Source organism: Triticum dicoccoides, chromosome 5A, assembly GCF_002162155.2.
Source record: "Triticum dicoccoides isolate Atlit2015 ecotype Zavitan chromosome 5A, WEW_v2.0, whole genome shotgun sequence".
NCBI classification, from domain to species: Eukaryota; Viridiplantae; Streptophyta; class Magnoliopsida; order Poales; family Poaceae; genus Triticum; species Triticum dicoccoides.
The window spans coordinates 559,228,752-559,244,802 of NC_041388.1; the positions used below are offsets into that span (position 1 = coordinate 559,228,752).

Consider the following 16,051-nt stretch of genomic DNA (forward strand, 5'->3'; position numbering starts at 1 on the left):
GCCCCGCCGATAAACCCTAGCTAGCGTAGCTCCCCCCGGACCCACCCGCCTCTCCCCGACGCCGGCGCGCTGGCCGCCAGGTGAGTAACGCGTCCAACCCCATCTCCTCCCCTCCCCTCCGCAATCCTCCGATGCGCTCGTCGCCGGCCGGCCCGCGGCGGGGTTCTTGCTTGAGCGCCGGCGGCGGCGGTTCTTAGTCTCTCCCCGGGATGATTTCCTTCATCTTCGGGACAAATATAGCATCGGCATTTCTCGACACAGATAGTGGATTTGATTGGATTGGGTTGGGTGCGCGCTATTACACGAGTTGGTTGCATTTTGCCACATTCTGGTACTGTCAGTATAGAATCCTGATTCATAATGCCTAGAATGGAATTGACCTGGCTGCAGAGTGGATAACACATCCTGTAATTAATTAACCTAGTCGTGCCCTGTTTGTTTTCTTAGAGAAAGCGAGTCTTTCTCAATGTATATATGTGCTCGTCACCGCCCCGCGGTGTGGTTCTTGCTGGAATGCCGTCGACGGGGTTAGCCGGCCCTGATGCTCTTCATCTTCGGGTCAGGGAGGGCATGTAAAGCTGGCGTTTTTTACACAGGTAGTGGTGGGTTGGATTCGATTCGATTGGATGCTCTTACATGAGCTGATTGCATTTGCTTAATTACATTCTGGTGCCCTTAATCCTGACAGATAACAAATGTATAGAATTGACTTGATTGCGGAGTGGACAACACATCTTGTACTCCCTCCGTAGCTTGCAAAATGGTCTTACATTATAGGACGGAGGGAGTAGTTAGCTTAGCCGTGGCCGTCTTTTTCAGTATATATGTGTGGACGAACAGTTCTTTCTTTTAGAGAGTATGAATTGAGCTAAATCTGCATAAACCATTTCCTTTCGCCAGTTGCTGGGTACTATCTAAAATAACTAATCCCAGATAGGTAGTAGAGAGAAGCTGAACTTTTTGTTGTATTGTACTGCTCGATGATTTCCCACCCAAGCTCTGCACTCTAGCATTTTGTGGATAACAGCATTAGTAAAGGTCGTGTGATCGTACAATGAGTACTAGATTGTGACTGGAAACAGAATTTTCGGAATTTCAGTTGTGTTGATGGACCTACCAAGTTGGTACTTGTTGATGGAGTAACTTGTTCTCTGTTGATATTCGTAGTACCTACTTTGCAAATTTCATCACTGATGATGTGTAGATTTTGAATCCAGATCCAAGTTGGTTGGCTGCAGTTCTGCAGAGGCACCATGGCTGCTGGTGACAACCCACACTCAATATCAGAGAAAAAGGCAGCACTGAGGGAGTCACCTAAGCAATCCAAGAATGATGTTAATCAGCAAGCCAGAGCTTCTACATTTCCTAAAGACAAAGTTGCTGGGACTGTTGGTATCAAGAGGCCGCAACCTAATGCCCCCCTGAGCCTGACCAACCAGCACGCACCAGGAAATCCCGGGGCAAATGGCCATCTCGTGTATGTGCGCAGGAAGCTTGAAACAGACCAAAGCAAAGGAGGCGCTTCTGCTGGTGCAGAGAGTGCCAATTCTGTGAGCTCAAAGAAACCTGCTACTGGTGGACCGCAGGAGCAAAGTTTGAAGCTTCAGAACAGTGCAACTCATGCCCAATCAGCTCCTGTTTCCGCGTCTCCTGCTGCAGCTGCTGCTACCACCAATGTGTCTCATACTCCATCAGCTCCTGTTTTCGCGTCTCCTGCTGCAGCTGCTGCTACCACCAGTGCGTCTCATACTCCATCAGCTCCTGTTTCTGCGCCTCCTGCTGCTGCAGCTGCTGCTACTGCCCCTGCTTTGCACCCTGCAAGTTTGCCGGCTCACCTTTCTCTCGCGAAACAGTCTCCAGGAGTGGTTGCTGCTACTGCCCCTGCATTGCACCCTCCAACTTTGCCAGCTCACCTTTCTCTTGCGAAACAATCTCCAGGGAAGGCCACTGTCCATCCTAGTGTTGTTGTGACTGCTAGTCCGCCGCACCGCAGTGTTGTGTCTACTGCCATGCCTCAGAACTTTACGGCTGCCAATACATCCCTTTGTAATGTTGTGGCTACTAGTACAGCACCTCGTGATGCTGTGGCTACCGCTACGACATGTAATCCGACCGATTCGCAAAGATCGGGGGATCAAGATTGGAAAGCGAGGTTTCTTCGGCTGCAGGCATTCCTGAGAAATAATGAGCAATCAGGACAGGAAGAATACATCCGCAGTAAGTTCATTATTCTTAGCTGACAACAAATTTACCACAACTGCTATCTAAAACATGTGTGTTTTGTCTGAACTGTAGTGCTCCAGTCTTTGTCATCTGTTGGCCGGAGCAAGCATGCCATTGAGCTCGAGAAACGAGCAGTCAAACTCTTAATCGAAGAAGGTACTCCTCAATCTGATTTTTGCAGCTTTGATCTTGCTTCTTAACATTGCTTATTGGTATTTGTATTTTCGCACATTGATTCATCGTAAATCTGTTTACAATAGCTCGAGTGTTTGACCGCACTTACACCCTTATTTGCTTCAGGGAAGGAGCTGCAGAAGATGAAATCTCTGAATGTGCTCGGCAAGCTTCCACCTGCCGAACATCCGTCACTACCAACTCAGCCAACTTTTGGTATGCGTCTGCCGTTCCAGCCATTCCCAGCCCGCCGCTGAGAAGAGCTGAAAATCAGATGTCACTGCATGACGAGTGTCCTGACCTGAAGCTTTCTCATGACGAACTCTTGCCACCCCAACGCTGCATCATGGTCAGCATGTTTTTGCCTGTGTGAGCATAAGCTTTTCATGCGTATGTCCAAAGACTTAATGGTAGCTGAACAGACAACCCTCTCATGGTGCCGAAAGCGCATAATAGCGGTGCACCTTGCCCGAACTTTGATGGATCTAAATGTAACCATGAACCCCATAGGTAGATAACTGCTGTGAACATGGGGCATGTGGTTCACAGACTCCCCTAATCTCTGACCAGCATATTCAACGGGTTGCACTGACGTAGGCTGTGCCAGTATTATTCGTGTGTTGCATCTTGTTTAATTGCACGGGCGGGGATCAAGCCATCAAGGTAGGAACTCCGTCAGCAACAAATAAAAGAAGTGCTAATTTGACTAAGATGCTTCATTATTGATGCTTATATATACTATGCACCCTAACCATGACGGCACCACGACTATTAATAACAAGTTTATCGCTTAAATACAGATCGGGACAGGCATGCTCCCTCCCAACCAGCACATCATATTTGATCTTATGTTTATGCACGGTAGCAATGATATAGTTTTTGATCTTCTCTGATTCTCTCTATCTTCTCACTACTAGTTCTTGTAGACCAACAAATTCTCAATAATATGGAGAAATGGAGGTTTTACATGATACCTTGTCACTCAACGTAGACGGAGCCGCCATTTATGGATGGAGGTCTTTACCTCTTTACTTTGTTGTCATTTCTGTAACGTCGCTAGCATACTGAACCTCGGCCCCCTGAATTGAGCATGGCCATCAGGATATCAGATATTTTCAAATCACACACACCATTCTAAGACTTCACGACATCGACGACGTCAAGGAGATCAAACTAGGCTTCCGAGCGTACCATTGGCGCAACAAAGTCGCGGAGGAATAAGCTTCCAAGCATACCATTGGCACAGCAAATAAGCTTCCAAGCTCTCAAGAAACCACACACGCTTTGATCTTCCCGGTAGCCCGCCACCGCCATTGGTTGAGCAAAGTCATTTCTTGAATACCAGTTCCGAGCAAAAGAGCAAAGTCTCTATTCTTGGATACTTATTCCGAGCAGAAGTTTCCTGCTGTACAACGTTATTGAACAGCTTCAGCAAAACACTATAAATTCCAGCAAGTGAAGCAACCTCTGAAAAGACCACACAAGAGGAAACGCAAACGAGGCAGAGTGCAAGCCGTTCACGGAAATAAAGCTAATCAGTCGGTAAGCGACGATGGCACCAATACTAGTTTCACAGGTTCTGATGCCGAGATTGGATCTGTGTTGGTGGTGACTCGTCGCGGGTCCCACACGCATTAGGTGTCCACTGGCTCGGGCCCCGCCTACCGGAGAATTTTAACAGCCAAGCCGGCATCTGATTGGCGGGAATTAAGAAGACCTTCTCCATAGCTGGTGGAGCTGATGGTGTTGGCATGCCACTAAACAACAACAAGGCTTTTGGTCAAATATGAGACAAGTACTCCCTCTGTAAACTAATATAAGAGCGTTTAGATCACTAAAATAGTGTCCTAAACGCTCTTATAATAGTTTACGGAGGGAGTAGCAATTAGATGTATTTGCAGTGGGCTCTAGGCTAGTGACTGAACCAATATATAAAACGGGAAAGCAAGAGAAAAAGTGGGCACTGCATTTGTTTTCGTTTCTAGTGATGTCAGGGCAACGGGTATCTCAACTCACAGATGAGCATTTGCGGTGCATTGTGTCACCTCCAACTAGTGTCTTCTCCTCTCTGTGTTGATCCAAGAGCAATGTATAGCTCCATATGCAGCAGCAAACGGATGCTGACATAAACAAGCACATGTGGGCAGTAGAGAACAGATTAGCTCAGGAGAATAAATATGGCAAATGGGTGTGCTTCCGTGCTCCCCACAATTAAAAATGGGGTTGCGATTAAATCAAAATAGCAACAAAGTGAGCTAACCACAGTTCACATAGTTCCTTTTCTTCTTTTGAAACAGCACGTAGCACACTCAAATGTAATGAGAGAGATAGGAGAAAGTTTCAAAAAAAAAAATCAGATAGCGCAAGTTGTACTGTGTTGCCTTTGTTGCATTGCCAAGAGGCATCAAAGATTCCTAGACATGTCACGGAATAATGAATCAGAGCAGTATTTTAGTGCCCTCCTCCCTGATCAGGGCGCAGAAACACGTTCTAGTGGGAGGAATCAAGAAAATTGCAGTTAGCAGTACTTACATAGTAAGTTGTGGCAAATTAACATTCTGACAATCTTTAAAGCCCTCCCAAAAGGGAACAGCCTTGGGAAGAAAAATCTATTGCTCTGGCATAGTTAGGCTCCCCAATTGGACTTTGGTATTGGGGATCACATGTATGTCCACCTAAACCACCATTATTTAGCTCACTAATTGATCCTTGTTCTGAACAACTTACTGCCTTTTAATATTCCCAAGTAGGGAAACATAGAGAACTGAGGAAGGTTAAGATCTAACAAGAGAAAAAATCATTAAACTAAAGCACTAACCAATCCCATATAGATACGTGACTAGCCGTACATATGTAGCTTTACAAGATGCAGTCCTGGGAGCAAGCACAGTCCATATTTAACTGCGCAAGTGCATCTGCGATCTCTAGAAAAAGGAACTGCTTAGCTCATAAAGCATCTAGGGCTAAAATAATTTGGTGCCAGACAGCCCACAACCCATAAATCTATCTATTTAGCATCTGTGAAGTTTCCTCCCTACAGACTCGAAAAGGTTTTCATGGCATTTTTTTCTATTATTTAAGCACTTTTTTCACGGGAAGGTACACAGGCACTTTTAGCCTCTCAGGATATTTCCTGTACTTCAATTTTTGAAGGCTTTAGAGAATTTTTTGGAAGACTACTAATACTTTTTGTGATGTAATTTGCTGCCAGAGGGAATCATGTGGCGTGTGTACGCAACGGTAGTGGGAACTGGGAAGATACTAAAACGCCTAGCTTTCCTGATAAGTCCCCGGGAATCTGTGGTTGCCCGTTCATTGCACAGTGATGACAAATTTTATAGACCCCACACAACTATATACCAGAATCTCTAATTAGTGCACCCTCCCTGATCCCCCTCTATGCAGTGACATCACTGATGCAAGACTTGTGGCCTACATCTTAGTGGCCTTGCATGTGGCCTCTAACCACAAGGACTGGTTCACAAAACAAACCTCCTTAATGGAATGGTCACATCAGCCACTGTTACAACCCTGTAGAACAAAAAGATCTCATAAGTTCTACTCCCCCGTTCCGAATTACTTGTCTTAGATTTGTTTAGATACGGAGGTATTTAGCACTAAAATGAGTCTAGATACATCCGTATCTAGACAAATCCAAGACAAGTAATTTGGAAGGGAGGGAGTAGGATTTACTATGGTAATACCACATGAATACACATGTACAACACCAAGGCAATAAGCAACTACTTTAAAAATAAGGCAATACACAATTATTATTATTTTTTGGAAATGGACGCAGTTAGTTCCGTGAGGGAGAAAGCCTTCCTTAGTTTATTCCCGCCGTGTAACCGCCCATGGTACATTGGTATTGCCAAGGAGAGGAAGACGGCTTGACGCAATTAGTTCCGTGAGCAAAGGAGCATTCTTTAGTTTATCCTCACCATATAACCGCCCGTGGTATATTGGACGGCTTGACGCAATTAGTTCCATGAGAAAAGAAGCCTTCCTTAGTTTATCCTCACCATATAACCCTCCACGGTATATTGGTATTGCAAAAGAGAGGAAAACGGCTTGGTATAGATTTTTGTTAAAATCAGGAGTTATCAGGGACAACAAGTTCGAGCGCTATTTCTTCAGCTTTATCTAGATGATATAAAAACCCAATAAGCACAACTTACACCATTTTTTAATTTTGTGTTGAAGCGCAACTTACACAAGTGATTGGAGACGCTGGTAATCCTTGTCAAGCCGGCCACATAATGACCCACAGAGTTGACTTTAACAAGGCAGTGGGCATAGTTGGATTCCTGTGAGGTGCTGGGGCGGGGCCCCCAGTGAGAGGGAAAGATTCTAACAAAATAAAGAAAATAGGAAATAAAAAAACGCAGTGGTGGGCCCCATAGGCTTTGTTCTTACGACAAAGCCAGACAATGAAAGGCAGAAGCAAAACGAGGGCAGGGCCAAACAAGGCCAGGACAAGCACGGCAAATTTCTAGTTTTCCTTTTCCATCTCACAGCAGCAGCAGCGGCGGAGAGCGGAGAGAGCAGACAGGGGCGCCTTTGGAACGAATGGTGGGGGGTGCTGGTGGAGCACTGAGCCTTTTCTAGAGCTGCTACTTGCCGGAGGAGGCCCGCGCAGAGGGAGGGAGGGAGGGAGGGGAGGGAAGAGCAGAAGGGGGGCACCGTACGATTACCAGTGAGCACCTACCAATCTCTTTCTTTGCTTCCTTTCTGCAGAAAATGATGTGTTCTCCCCTACCACCCTCACCCCGCAATCCAAACACAAACGCGAGCACATCTGACACAAAGATCTTCCCTAGACCCCCTCCACCCTCCAATACTTGGTTCACCCAAGATGCGCTTCTTGGTTTCGAGCAGGAGAGGACAAGTATTGTGACTTGCATCCATGCTCCTGCTTTCAATTCCAAGGCTATCTATCTATCTTTCTTTTTTTCTTTCAGGCGCTAAAACTGATGCATGGTGTCAAATTGTGTGATCAGGTTCTGAAGGAAGCTTTACCTGTATGGAAGGTGGGGACGCCCCGCCAGGCATCTCCATGGGGCGCGCCATGTCCTCGGAAGGCGACCTGGACCTCCTGGAGCAGCTGCTCTCCGGCGACAACGCCTGGCTTGAAGTGGCGCCCAACACTTCTCGCTCACCCAATTTTTTTGCTTCTCCCTCCACCTTCCTCTCAGATGCCACAGCCACCACCACCACGACGCCGGCAGGCGCAAACAGCACCCTGTGGATTCCGCCAGCCTCCTCCACCGTCCGGCAAAGGTTTGAGCAAGCTCTGGATTACATCAAGCAGATGCAGAGAGATGCCGGCATGCTTGTGCAGCTATGGGTGCCGCAAAAAAACTGTGATGGCAAGTTGGTGCTGACAACGAGCGGGCAGCCATTTACTCTGGACAACACCTCAGATAGACTCATGCAGTTCAGGGACGTGTCGACGCATTACCACTTCTCTGCAGATGTTGGGTCGGAAGCCTCACCGGTTGGGCTCCCCGGGAGGGTGTTCATTGGCAAGCTACCTGAGTGGTCACCGGACGTTCGGCTCTTCACCAGCTATGAATACCCCAGGGTAAAATATGCTCAGGATTTGGACGTCCATGGGACGATGGGGCTGCCGGTGTTCGAGAAGGGGAGTTACTCGTGCTTGGGTGTCATGGAATTGATCATGACCAGGCAAAAGCTCAACTTCACCTCAGAGATCAACGACATCTGCAGGGCTCTCCAGGTATTGAACTATTGATACCTCAGTCACTTAACCTGAAAGTTTTCAAACATTAGTCTGCAGCAAGTATAGTTGCACAAAAAGAGTGTTTGGTGTCATGTGTAGGAGCAAGACACATAACAAATGCCAACAGTAGGAAACAATCATGTTCTTTTTCCTAGATTTGAGATCTCTTAATGGCAATGCTCTTTGCAGGCAGTTAACCTGAGAAGCACAGAAGTTTCAAGCACTCCGCGCGCCACAAAGGTAGGCAGCAAGAAAAAACTCAAGATTTGTATCACTGCTGAGTTTTGGTTTCATTAGAACTGAGCCTTTAATACCCACATACTAGTGAAAGAATTTGCTCCTCTCATGAAAGTCTAGATCTCTAGTACAAACCCAGTTATTTAGACTCCCAACCCAGATATTTAAACTCTCAAACATCAGAAACTCAGTGGTTATAGAGCGGTTTTACCATGTTGTCTGCCTACATGGCATCCATTCCAATCAGTGTTGGATAACCAAGTAAGGCAGGACCCACCAGAGAGGATAGAGGAGAAAGAGAGGATGGAAAATGTTATTTTTCCTTTGTTTTTCAGTTAAGTTAATCACTATGTGAGGCAGCTTCCTGGGATGGCTCATTGGCTTGTAAAAGAATTTGTCAACCTAGTGTCTACCATATCTCACAGTACAAGTAATTGTAGATAAATACCTTCAAATGAAATAATGGTACTGATATCTTCTCATGATTTCATGGCTGCTCTTGCTGATTATCAATCAGTTCAACAGTGCTTCCTACAAAGATGCTCTACCAGAGATACTAGAAGTCCTAAGGGCAGCCTGCGTCACCCACAATCTCCCATTAGCTCAGACCTGGGTCACATGTGCTCAACAAGGGAAAGGGGGAAGCCGCCACACCGATGAGAACTACCCGTACTGCATCTCCACCATTGACACAGCATGCTACGTCAATGATCCCCAGATGCAGAACTTCCATGACTCCTGCTCTGACCACCACCTTCTGCGTGGGCAAGGAGTTGCAGGGAAAGCCTTCGAAACGAACCAGCCATGCTTCTTACCAGACATTGGATCTTCAGCTAAAGAACACTATCCATTATCCCACCATGCTAAGATCTTCAACTTAAAAGGTGCCGTGGCAATCCGGTTGAGGTGCACGCGGACTGGGACAGCGGACTTTGTGCTAGAGTTCTTTCTGCCGACCAACTGTGAAGCCCTCGAGGAGCAAAAGGCAGTCCTGGACTCCTTGTCAGGCACCATGCGTAGTGCTTGCCGAACTCTACGTGTGGTTACGGACAAGGAGATTGGGGATGAGGAAATGCTGGAAGTGAATGAGCTGAACTCATTTGGTCCTCAAGGGAAGAATAAGGTTGAAGAGTTGTCCTTTGGAAACCAAGCAACAGAACATAGAGAGGAGGCATCATGGACAAGTCTAGCAAGGACTTCAAAAGAATCAGATTTAGCTGAATTAAGTATGCATGGTATGCTATCACCTGTAGGACAGGGTCTATCTCCAGCTGGTGCTCAGACAAGTGCACAAGGCAGCAAAGGGAAAAGGCGCACAAAGACGGAGAAGACTGTGAGCTTGCCGGTTCTTCGGCAGTACTTTGCTGGTAGCCTGAAAGATGCAGCAAGGAGCCTTGGAGGTTAGTAACCGTAACTCGTCACATAAATGCAAGATTCAGCTATGAATAGTTTACTGTTTTAGTATATACCATCAGTCATTAATCTATAGTGGCACAAGCCATGGACCCAGCATGATAAATTGAATGCTCAATAAGAAAATGTTGTCTCCACATTGTGAATTTCTTTTAGTGTTGTCCCCACATTGAAGTCAACCTCCACATGCACCTCATAATAAAATATGGACATTCTTATCACCTTTTTTTGTGTTTTGTGCTGTTAGCCTGAAGGGGAAAAGAAGGCAAATCTTTATTAATAGCAATAAATTGAACACGATGAGAACTAAAACAGGTATAAAACAGAATAGTCGACTCTCAAGAACTGCCATAACAAGTAAATTTACTACCTTACAATTAGTTAGCATCTACTAGATGGCCTAGAACTGATCAATATCTCATAAATTTGCATTCATCGTTTGCAACTGGCAAATTTACATGACAAAACAATCAATTATATATTAGAGGACGATATTATTCAGTGCAGTGTTCTGTCGCACAGATAGGGCATATGTAAGTCATACCAGGCGAAAAATAGGACTCTAAATTCATCATGTTGACATGCTATGCTGCTTTCTAGAAGTAGTACAGCTAGCATTGAAGTCCATGAGTCAAACATAGCTAAACTATTCCTTTTAGCAGACAATAGAAAGAAGACAGCATGTTCATCATGTGTACATTTTGTCTCCAAGGTGTGATCACACGTTTTGTGTGAAAGAATACTTGTACTGTCATGTACACTTATTTGATCTACTGTCAAACAATAAAAAATAAGAACTCTATTCAGCTTGGGTGGATACATGCTCACCACACTTTTCTGTCTCTTACAGTGTGCCCTACCACCCTCAAAAGAATATGCAGGCAGCATGGTATAAATCGCTGGCCATCACGAAAGATCAAGAAGGTAGACCATTCTCTAAGAAAGCTGCAGCAGATCATTGATTCAGTTCACGGAGGAGAGACAGCTTTCCAGCTTAATACCCTGTACAAGGATCTCACAAACACCTCTGTATCATCTGACAACAATTTGTCAGGAAGCGTCACAGTTCCTCCACACAAGCAGAGCAATCTCACTGATTTTGAGGGGCACCGACACCACAGGCTAAGCAGTAATGTGCCATCAACCTCACACTCACACTCATCATGCAGCCAAAGTTCTGATTCAAGCCCGTCATCGTGCAGTGGTGGATCAACAAAGCATCCACCTCAGGCTGGAGTTGATTTGCTTATGTCAGGAAATCCTGTAAATCACAGCCCTGTCCAGACTCTGCAAACAGAAAATGCATCAATAAGAGGACATTTCCCAGTTCAGGAGGCACCAGATCTGTTGCATAATCTGAACCAACAGGCTTTAGGTGGGCAGCATTCTTCTCGAAGCCCATCACCCCCAAAACAGAATGCAGATGCAGGTATGAGAATAAAGGCCACATTTGGCTCAGAAAAGGTCAGGTTCAGATTGAAGCCTGAGTGTAGTTTTCAAGAACTGAAGCAGGAGATGGCAAGACGTTTGAGTATAGTAGACACAAGCTTTTTGATTGTAAAGTACCTGGATGATGATTTAGAGTGGGTCTTGATGACATGCGATGCAGATTTACAGGAATGCCTTCATGTATATAAACTAGCAAATCTCCAAACAGTCAAAATTTCAGTTCATCTAGCTCCTATTCCGGAGGCAAGGGTCACTATTGGTCACACTGGTTTGTCATAAAGACATCGTAGGCCTCATCAGCTTGTGGGATTTAATCAGAAATCTACGAAGAAGCAGTGCTTGGTTTTACCAGAGGGCAGCCCAGAATCCATGATTGGCAGTCCATGCTAGGTAGCAAGTAACATCACTGCTTCCAGTTTTGCTGCTAGCTGGATTAGCCTTTGATTTGATTCTCAGGCTAGGAGCTGCTGATGACACTAAAGCCAGTTTCAAGTATTAGAATACACTGAAGTAAGCATGCATTGACTTGTAAATACTCTCACTGATGTACCACAAACTCTGAATGACAGTCCAACTTGATTGTGTTGATAGGGTGGATATCTCTGAATAAGGTTTGCTCAAGATATATTTTGGTTCTTGGAATGTTGATGTGCAATAATCCCCAATGGCTTTGTCTGATTATTGATCAACTGAGGATATGCCGCCATTCAATGCCTCACCCAAGTGACCAGCACCAAGGCTTTCAGTGTTCAGTGTGTTTTATCATTCAATGGACATGAAGCTCTATTTTTGTAACAAAAATTCTGCAGTAATTATTCTGGATTAGTTCTAGATATTGGAGGATAGGGTACTTTGTTCAATTTTTTTGTCCTTACAAAACTAAATATGTATGGTACACTCGTACCACAGAACTGTCTCTTTGCAAAGACTGTTTGTTGCCGTAGACAGTGCTTTATTTAAGAAGCTTTCAGTTTGGTGACTGTATCGTCAAATGTCAGTATGCAGATTGAATTAATCACCGCTCAAACAACTTTGAACATGAGATAAGGTAATTCTGTTAATATGCCTAAAATGCAACTAACACCAATGAATTTCAGTTCATGTTAATAGGTAAGCATGCGCTTTTGTAACGATTGATGAGTAATTTTAAAATCTATGTGGAGGATGAGAATAGATACTTTTCAGTTTGCCCTTGCTGATGAGTGATGACACAGACTACACAACAACCAGCAAACTATTCAGCTTACAAGATGAAACATAGTAGAAACATGAGTAGATGAACAATAATAGAGCAATAACAAATACAAAGAATTGAAGTATGTCACAGCTACATTTGGTACATGGAACACAGATCTAAAGGCCTATGTTCACTGAAAATTTATCCAGTTCAGAAATATACCTCTACATAGTCTACCAACAAGGCCAAACAAAAGACAGTACATCATACCGTATCATATCATGTACCCCCTCTGTACATTAATGTAAACGTCTTACATTAGTGTACAGAGGTAGTATATCTCAAATGCGGCAATTGATAGATGTATTCTATAACTGAGACGATGAATGTATTCCAGAACTGAGAGGATGGTTTCAAATGATAAATGTACAAGGTATGCAACTATTACTACATAAGTAGCAAACATTTAAATGACTAAGATTGCTTCCAAAAAAGAAGACTACGATTTACTTCTCTGCTGGATTTGTCACTGATTGTTTAGCCATCTCCTCATGCCTTCAAGGATATCGCCCCAAGACATGTTAAACTTTTGTTACCCACCTACAGACATCCATTGCAAATTCCAAGAGATCACCAAATCCCAAGTGAAGACAGCTGGAAGCCATCCTTCAAAAGTTCAGATGTTTAACTTAAGCTCCTCCAGACGAGGATATCTACAGATCCTTCCTGACAACAGAGAGTTGCCTGTCAAATTAAATGCCAAGAACCCAAGGGTCAGGAACCATATAAAGGATGTGGCCTGCCATTATTCTCAATAATATTTCCATCAGACTCAACATCAGGTCATCTTCAATACAAAAGGTGCCAAATCATTGATTCCTTGAAAACAGGATGCTTGTCTTCACAAGTTAGCAGCATGACAGAACGAGATGATCTCACATCCAAGTGTCAATAATACATCGAGCAGAATAACAGAGTGACCTCAAGTGCCCCCCATTGTAAAATCTGTCAGGCCTGCAATAAGCCTGCCAGCCAACTGCCTTGAAACCACAAGGAACGACCCAGTCTTGCCGTATCTTAATAATTGATCTTGTTCCAAGCTCAGCATAAAACAGTTGAGGCCTTGAAGGGAGGGGGCTTCATGCTGCTTCAATCTGAATGATGGCCATGCAGGTTAAGCCAAAATGGTGTTGTTTATACTTCAGAGAGAAGGCAGACCATGTTTATAATGCCAAGCGCACAGTTGGCATTCACGTGTATCTGCATGGATCTAAGAACATCAGTATCGGAATGAAAGGCAGAACGTACCAGGACCATTGTTGAGGAAATCGTTAACTGGTAGCTGCTCGGTTGGCTAGCGAGTAGGGGATTAATCGGCTAATCGGCAAGTTAATCGGCCATTTAATCAATTAATCGGACGATTTTCGGTTTATCGGCTACTCGGTGACCCTATGAGTAGGGATTAATCGGCAAGTTAACTGGTTAATCGGATGAATTCTTGAACATGGACCAGGACAGGTATCAAAATGGACAGCAGAAACACATTTATCAACAAGAACACCACTGTGACCAACTACAACAATCAAGAATGGGCAACAGACAAGATTATGTAAGAACACGGACTGTTTTTCATCAACTGCTAATTTTTAGCATGACTTTAGCGGACCGACTGTACATTTGCTTCTTAAACTAAAGAGATATATCCAACTATGGCTCCAGTAGAAGAATGAGCTTAAATGTGTCTCCATGCTAGCTGCTATGATGCTAAGAAAAATAGTTCTTAATGCAATAAATGATTAGGGAGAAGAGTTCACAACATACAGATTGAACAGAACAAATTAAGGTTGCTGGGGAATGCATATCACATATGGGGTTCACCAAGTATATATTGAAAAACGCTGTAATGACAACACTGACAGTAGGCCGATAGCTCATTGATCTACACTCCCTATAACCCTAAACAGAACAATGCAAGCGTGTTCACTATCAGAGATGAGAAAGTAAACCAGGGAAATTGTTCATACTCCCTGATAATAATAAGCATAATAACACGGCACGGACAAATGCGACCAGGATAGCAACAAGAAATTATTCATTGACCAACTCACAAAATTTCTAGGAACATTCATCTTAGAATACAAACACTATCATAGAAGCATACGCTGAAGCTCAGTCATCGTCCTCGTCGCTCTCGTCGCTGAAGTAGCCTTTCCTCTTCTCCTTCCTCGCCGCCTTGGCCTTGGCCCTACCCTCCTTCTCGGCCGCCTTCTCCTCCTCCCCCCGCGTGTCCACCACCGACGCCCACCTGTCGTCCTCGAACGCCGCGGCGACGGCGTCGTCGTCCTCGTCTGACTGCCAGGAGGGCCCGTCCCCTTCCCCGCCCCCGCTTCCGCGGCCGCCGCCACGGCCACCAGCAGCCCCGCCCCCGCGGCGCGACTTCTTAGAGGGCGGCGGCCGCTCGCGGGGGCCGAGCTGGTTACGGGGGCACTCGTAGGAGAGGTGGCCCTCCCCGCCGCACTCGTAGCAGTGGGACTTGTCGCGGTACTCGCGGCGGCGGATGAACTGCGCGGCGCGGCCGTTGTCCTCGGCGATGGAGGCGGCTAGGGTGCGGCCGTTGAGCACCTTGCCGTGCATCTCGGCGGCCGCCGCCACGGCGTCCTCCCGGCGGACGAAGAGCACGAAGGCGACCCCCTTGCTGCGGCGGGACTCGCGGTCCTTGAGGACCGTGACGCGGGCCACCTTGCCGAAGCGGGAGAAGAGGGTGTGCAGGTCGGAGTTGGTGAGCGCGAAGTCCAGGTTGGAGACGTACACCGTGGACTTGGACGGCGCGAGCCCGCCCGAGCCGCTGCCGCCGCCCCTGCCGCCCCCGCCGCGGCCGCCCGACGCGGGCGCGCTGGAGGGGGCGCCGGCGGAGGAGGAGGGCATCGGGTAGCGGTAGAGGAAGCTGTCGTCCTCGCCGTCGGAGTCGGAGCCCTGCCGCCGCCGGCGAGACATTTTCACCTTCCTGCCCCCCTGTGGCTGTTCCCCCTCCTCTCCTTTTTTTTTTGAGAGAGAGAACCCCTCTCCTCTCCTCTCGGAGGCGGTACGGTAGAGGAAAGCCTTGTTTCTCCATGGGCCCGTGAAAGAGCAGAATAGTTGTCGCTATGGGCCTTCGCAGAAGAGTGGGCCGACTCGTGCTTCATTTTCGGCCCATCGTGTATTTCCTTTTTTTTCATCCATGGCATCAGGCTAGTCATCCATGTGAGAAAATTTTGGGTATGCCAAGTGATGTTGGCAACTCAAAAAACGGTGCTTTCAAGTATTTGCGTGACCGAGTCTTGAATAAAGTAAAAAGGATGGATGGAAAATTGATGTCTACGGATGGTAAGGATGTCCTCATAAAATCTGTTGCTCAAGCTATTTCAGTTTACTCGATGTCTTGTTCCAAACTTTCTAGAGGACTTTGTCAGCATATTAATTCTCTTATCAAAAAGTTTTGATGGGGAAACAAGAAGGGTGAAAGAAAGGCCAATTGGGTTTCTTGGGAGGTCATGACAAGACCAAAATATATGAAAGATTTGGGCCTCAATGATATAGAATTATTTAACCTTGCTTTGTTGGCTCGACATGGTGTATACTTCAGGACCCAAACTATT

At 45.8% G+C, this 16,051-nt stretch overlaps 2 protein-coding genes and 1 pseudogene across 4 annotated transcripts; 2 read left to right on the forward strand and 1 right to left on the reverse strand.

The window, feature by feature from the left end:
• The first annotated feature begins 27 nt into the window (after positions 1–27).
• Positions 28–3,009, forward strand: LOC119302812 (annotated as a pseudogene).
• Positions 3,010–7,064: 4,055 nt separating this feature from the next.
• On the forward strand, positions 7,065–12,218 carry LOC119302814 (protein NLP1-like). Of its 3 annotated transcripts, XR_005147749.1 has the most exons (6): positions 7,100–7,285; positions 7,398–8,137; positions 8,330–8,380; positions 8,895–9,777; positions 10,641–11,749; positions 11,831–12,218. XR_005147749.1 is itself a non-coding variant. In XM_037579855.1 (5 exons), the coding sequence occupies exons 2-5, from the start codon at positions 7,421–7,423 to the stop codon at positions 11,516–11,518; spliced, it is 2,529 nt and encodes an 842-aa protein (XP_037435752.1). In that variant the 5' UTR covers positions 7,065–7,093; positions 7,398–7,420; the 3' UTR covers positions 11,519–12,218. The 3 variants fall into 3 exon arrangements, 2 of the variants coding, with proteins under 2 accessions (XP_037435752.1, XP_037435751.1); XM_037579855.1 differs by lacking the exon at positions 7,100–7,285 and adding an exon at positions 7,065–7,093 and having other exon boundaries at positions 10,641–12,218; XM_037579854.1 differs by having other exon boundaries at positions 10,641–12,218.
• A 549-nt stretch (positions 12,219–12,767) lies between these two features.
• On the reverse strand, positions 12,768–15,466 carry LOC119302815 (U11/U12 small nuclear ribonucleoprotein 31 kDa protein-like). The gene is made up of 2 exons (XM_037579856.1): positions 14,578–15,466; positions 12,768–13,676 (listed from the first exon to the last, which is right to left on the reverse strand). The coding sequence occupies exon 1, from the start codon at positions 15,408–15,410 to the stop codon at positions 14,586–14,588; it is 825 nt and encodes a 274-aa protein (XP_037435753.1). The 5' UTR covers positions 15,411–15,466; the 3' UTR covers positions 12,768–13,676; positions 14,578–14,585.
• Between the last annotated feature and the right edge of the window lie 585 nt (positions 15,467–16,051).

What these genes read in the sequence shown, in the direction of transcription:
- LOC119302814 (XM_037579854.1), top strand. Translation starts at nt 7,138, where the DNA reads ATGATGTGTTCTCCCCTACCACCCTCACCCCGCAATCCAAACACAAAC. An exon ending in TTTCGAGCAGGAGAGGACAA is followed by an intron (nt 7,286 to 7,397) that starts GTATTGTGACTT and finishes TTGTGTGATCAG; the next exon opens with GTTCTGAAGGAAGCTTTACC. An exon ending in TGCAGCAAGGAGCCTTGGAG is followed by an intron (nt 9,778 to 10,640) that starts GTTAGTAACCGT and finishes TGTCTCTTACAG; the next exon opens with TGTGCCCTACCACCCTCAAA.
- LOC119302815 (XM_037579856.1), bottom strand. Translation starts at nt 15,410, where the DNA reads ATGTCTCGCCGGCGGCGGCAGGGCTCCGACTCCGACGGCGAGGACGAC.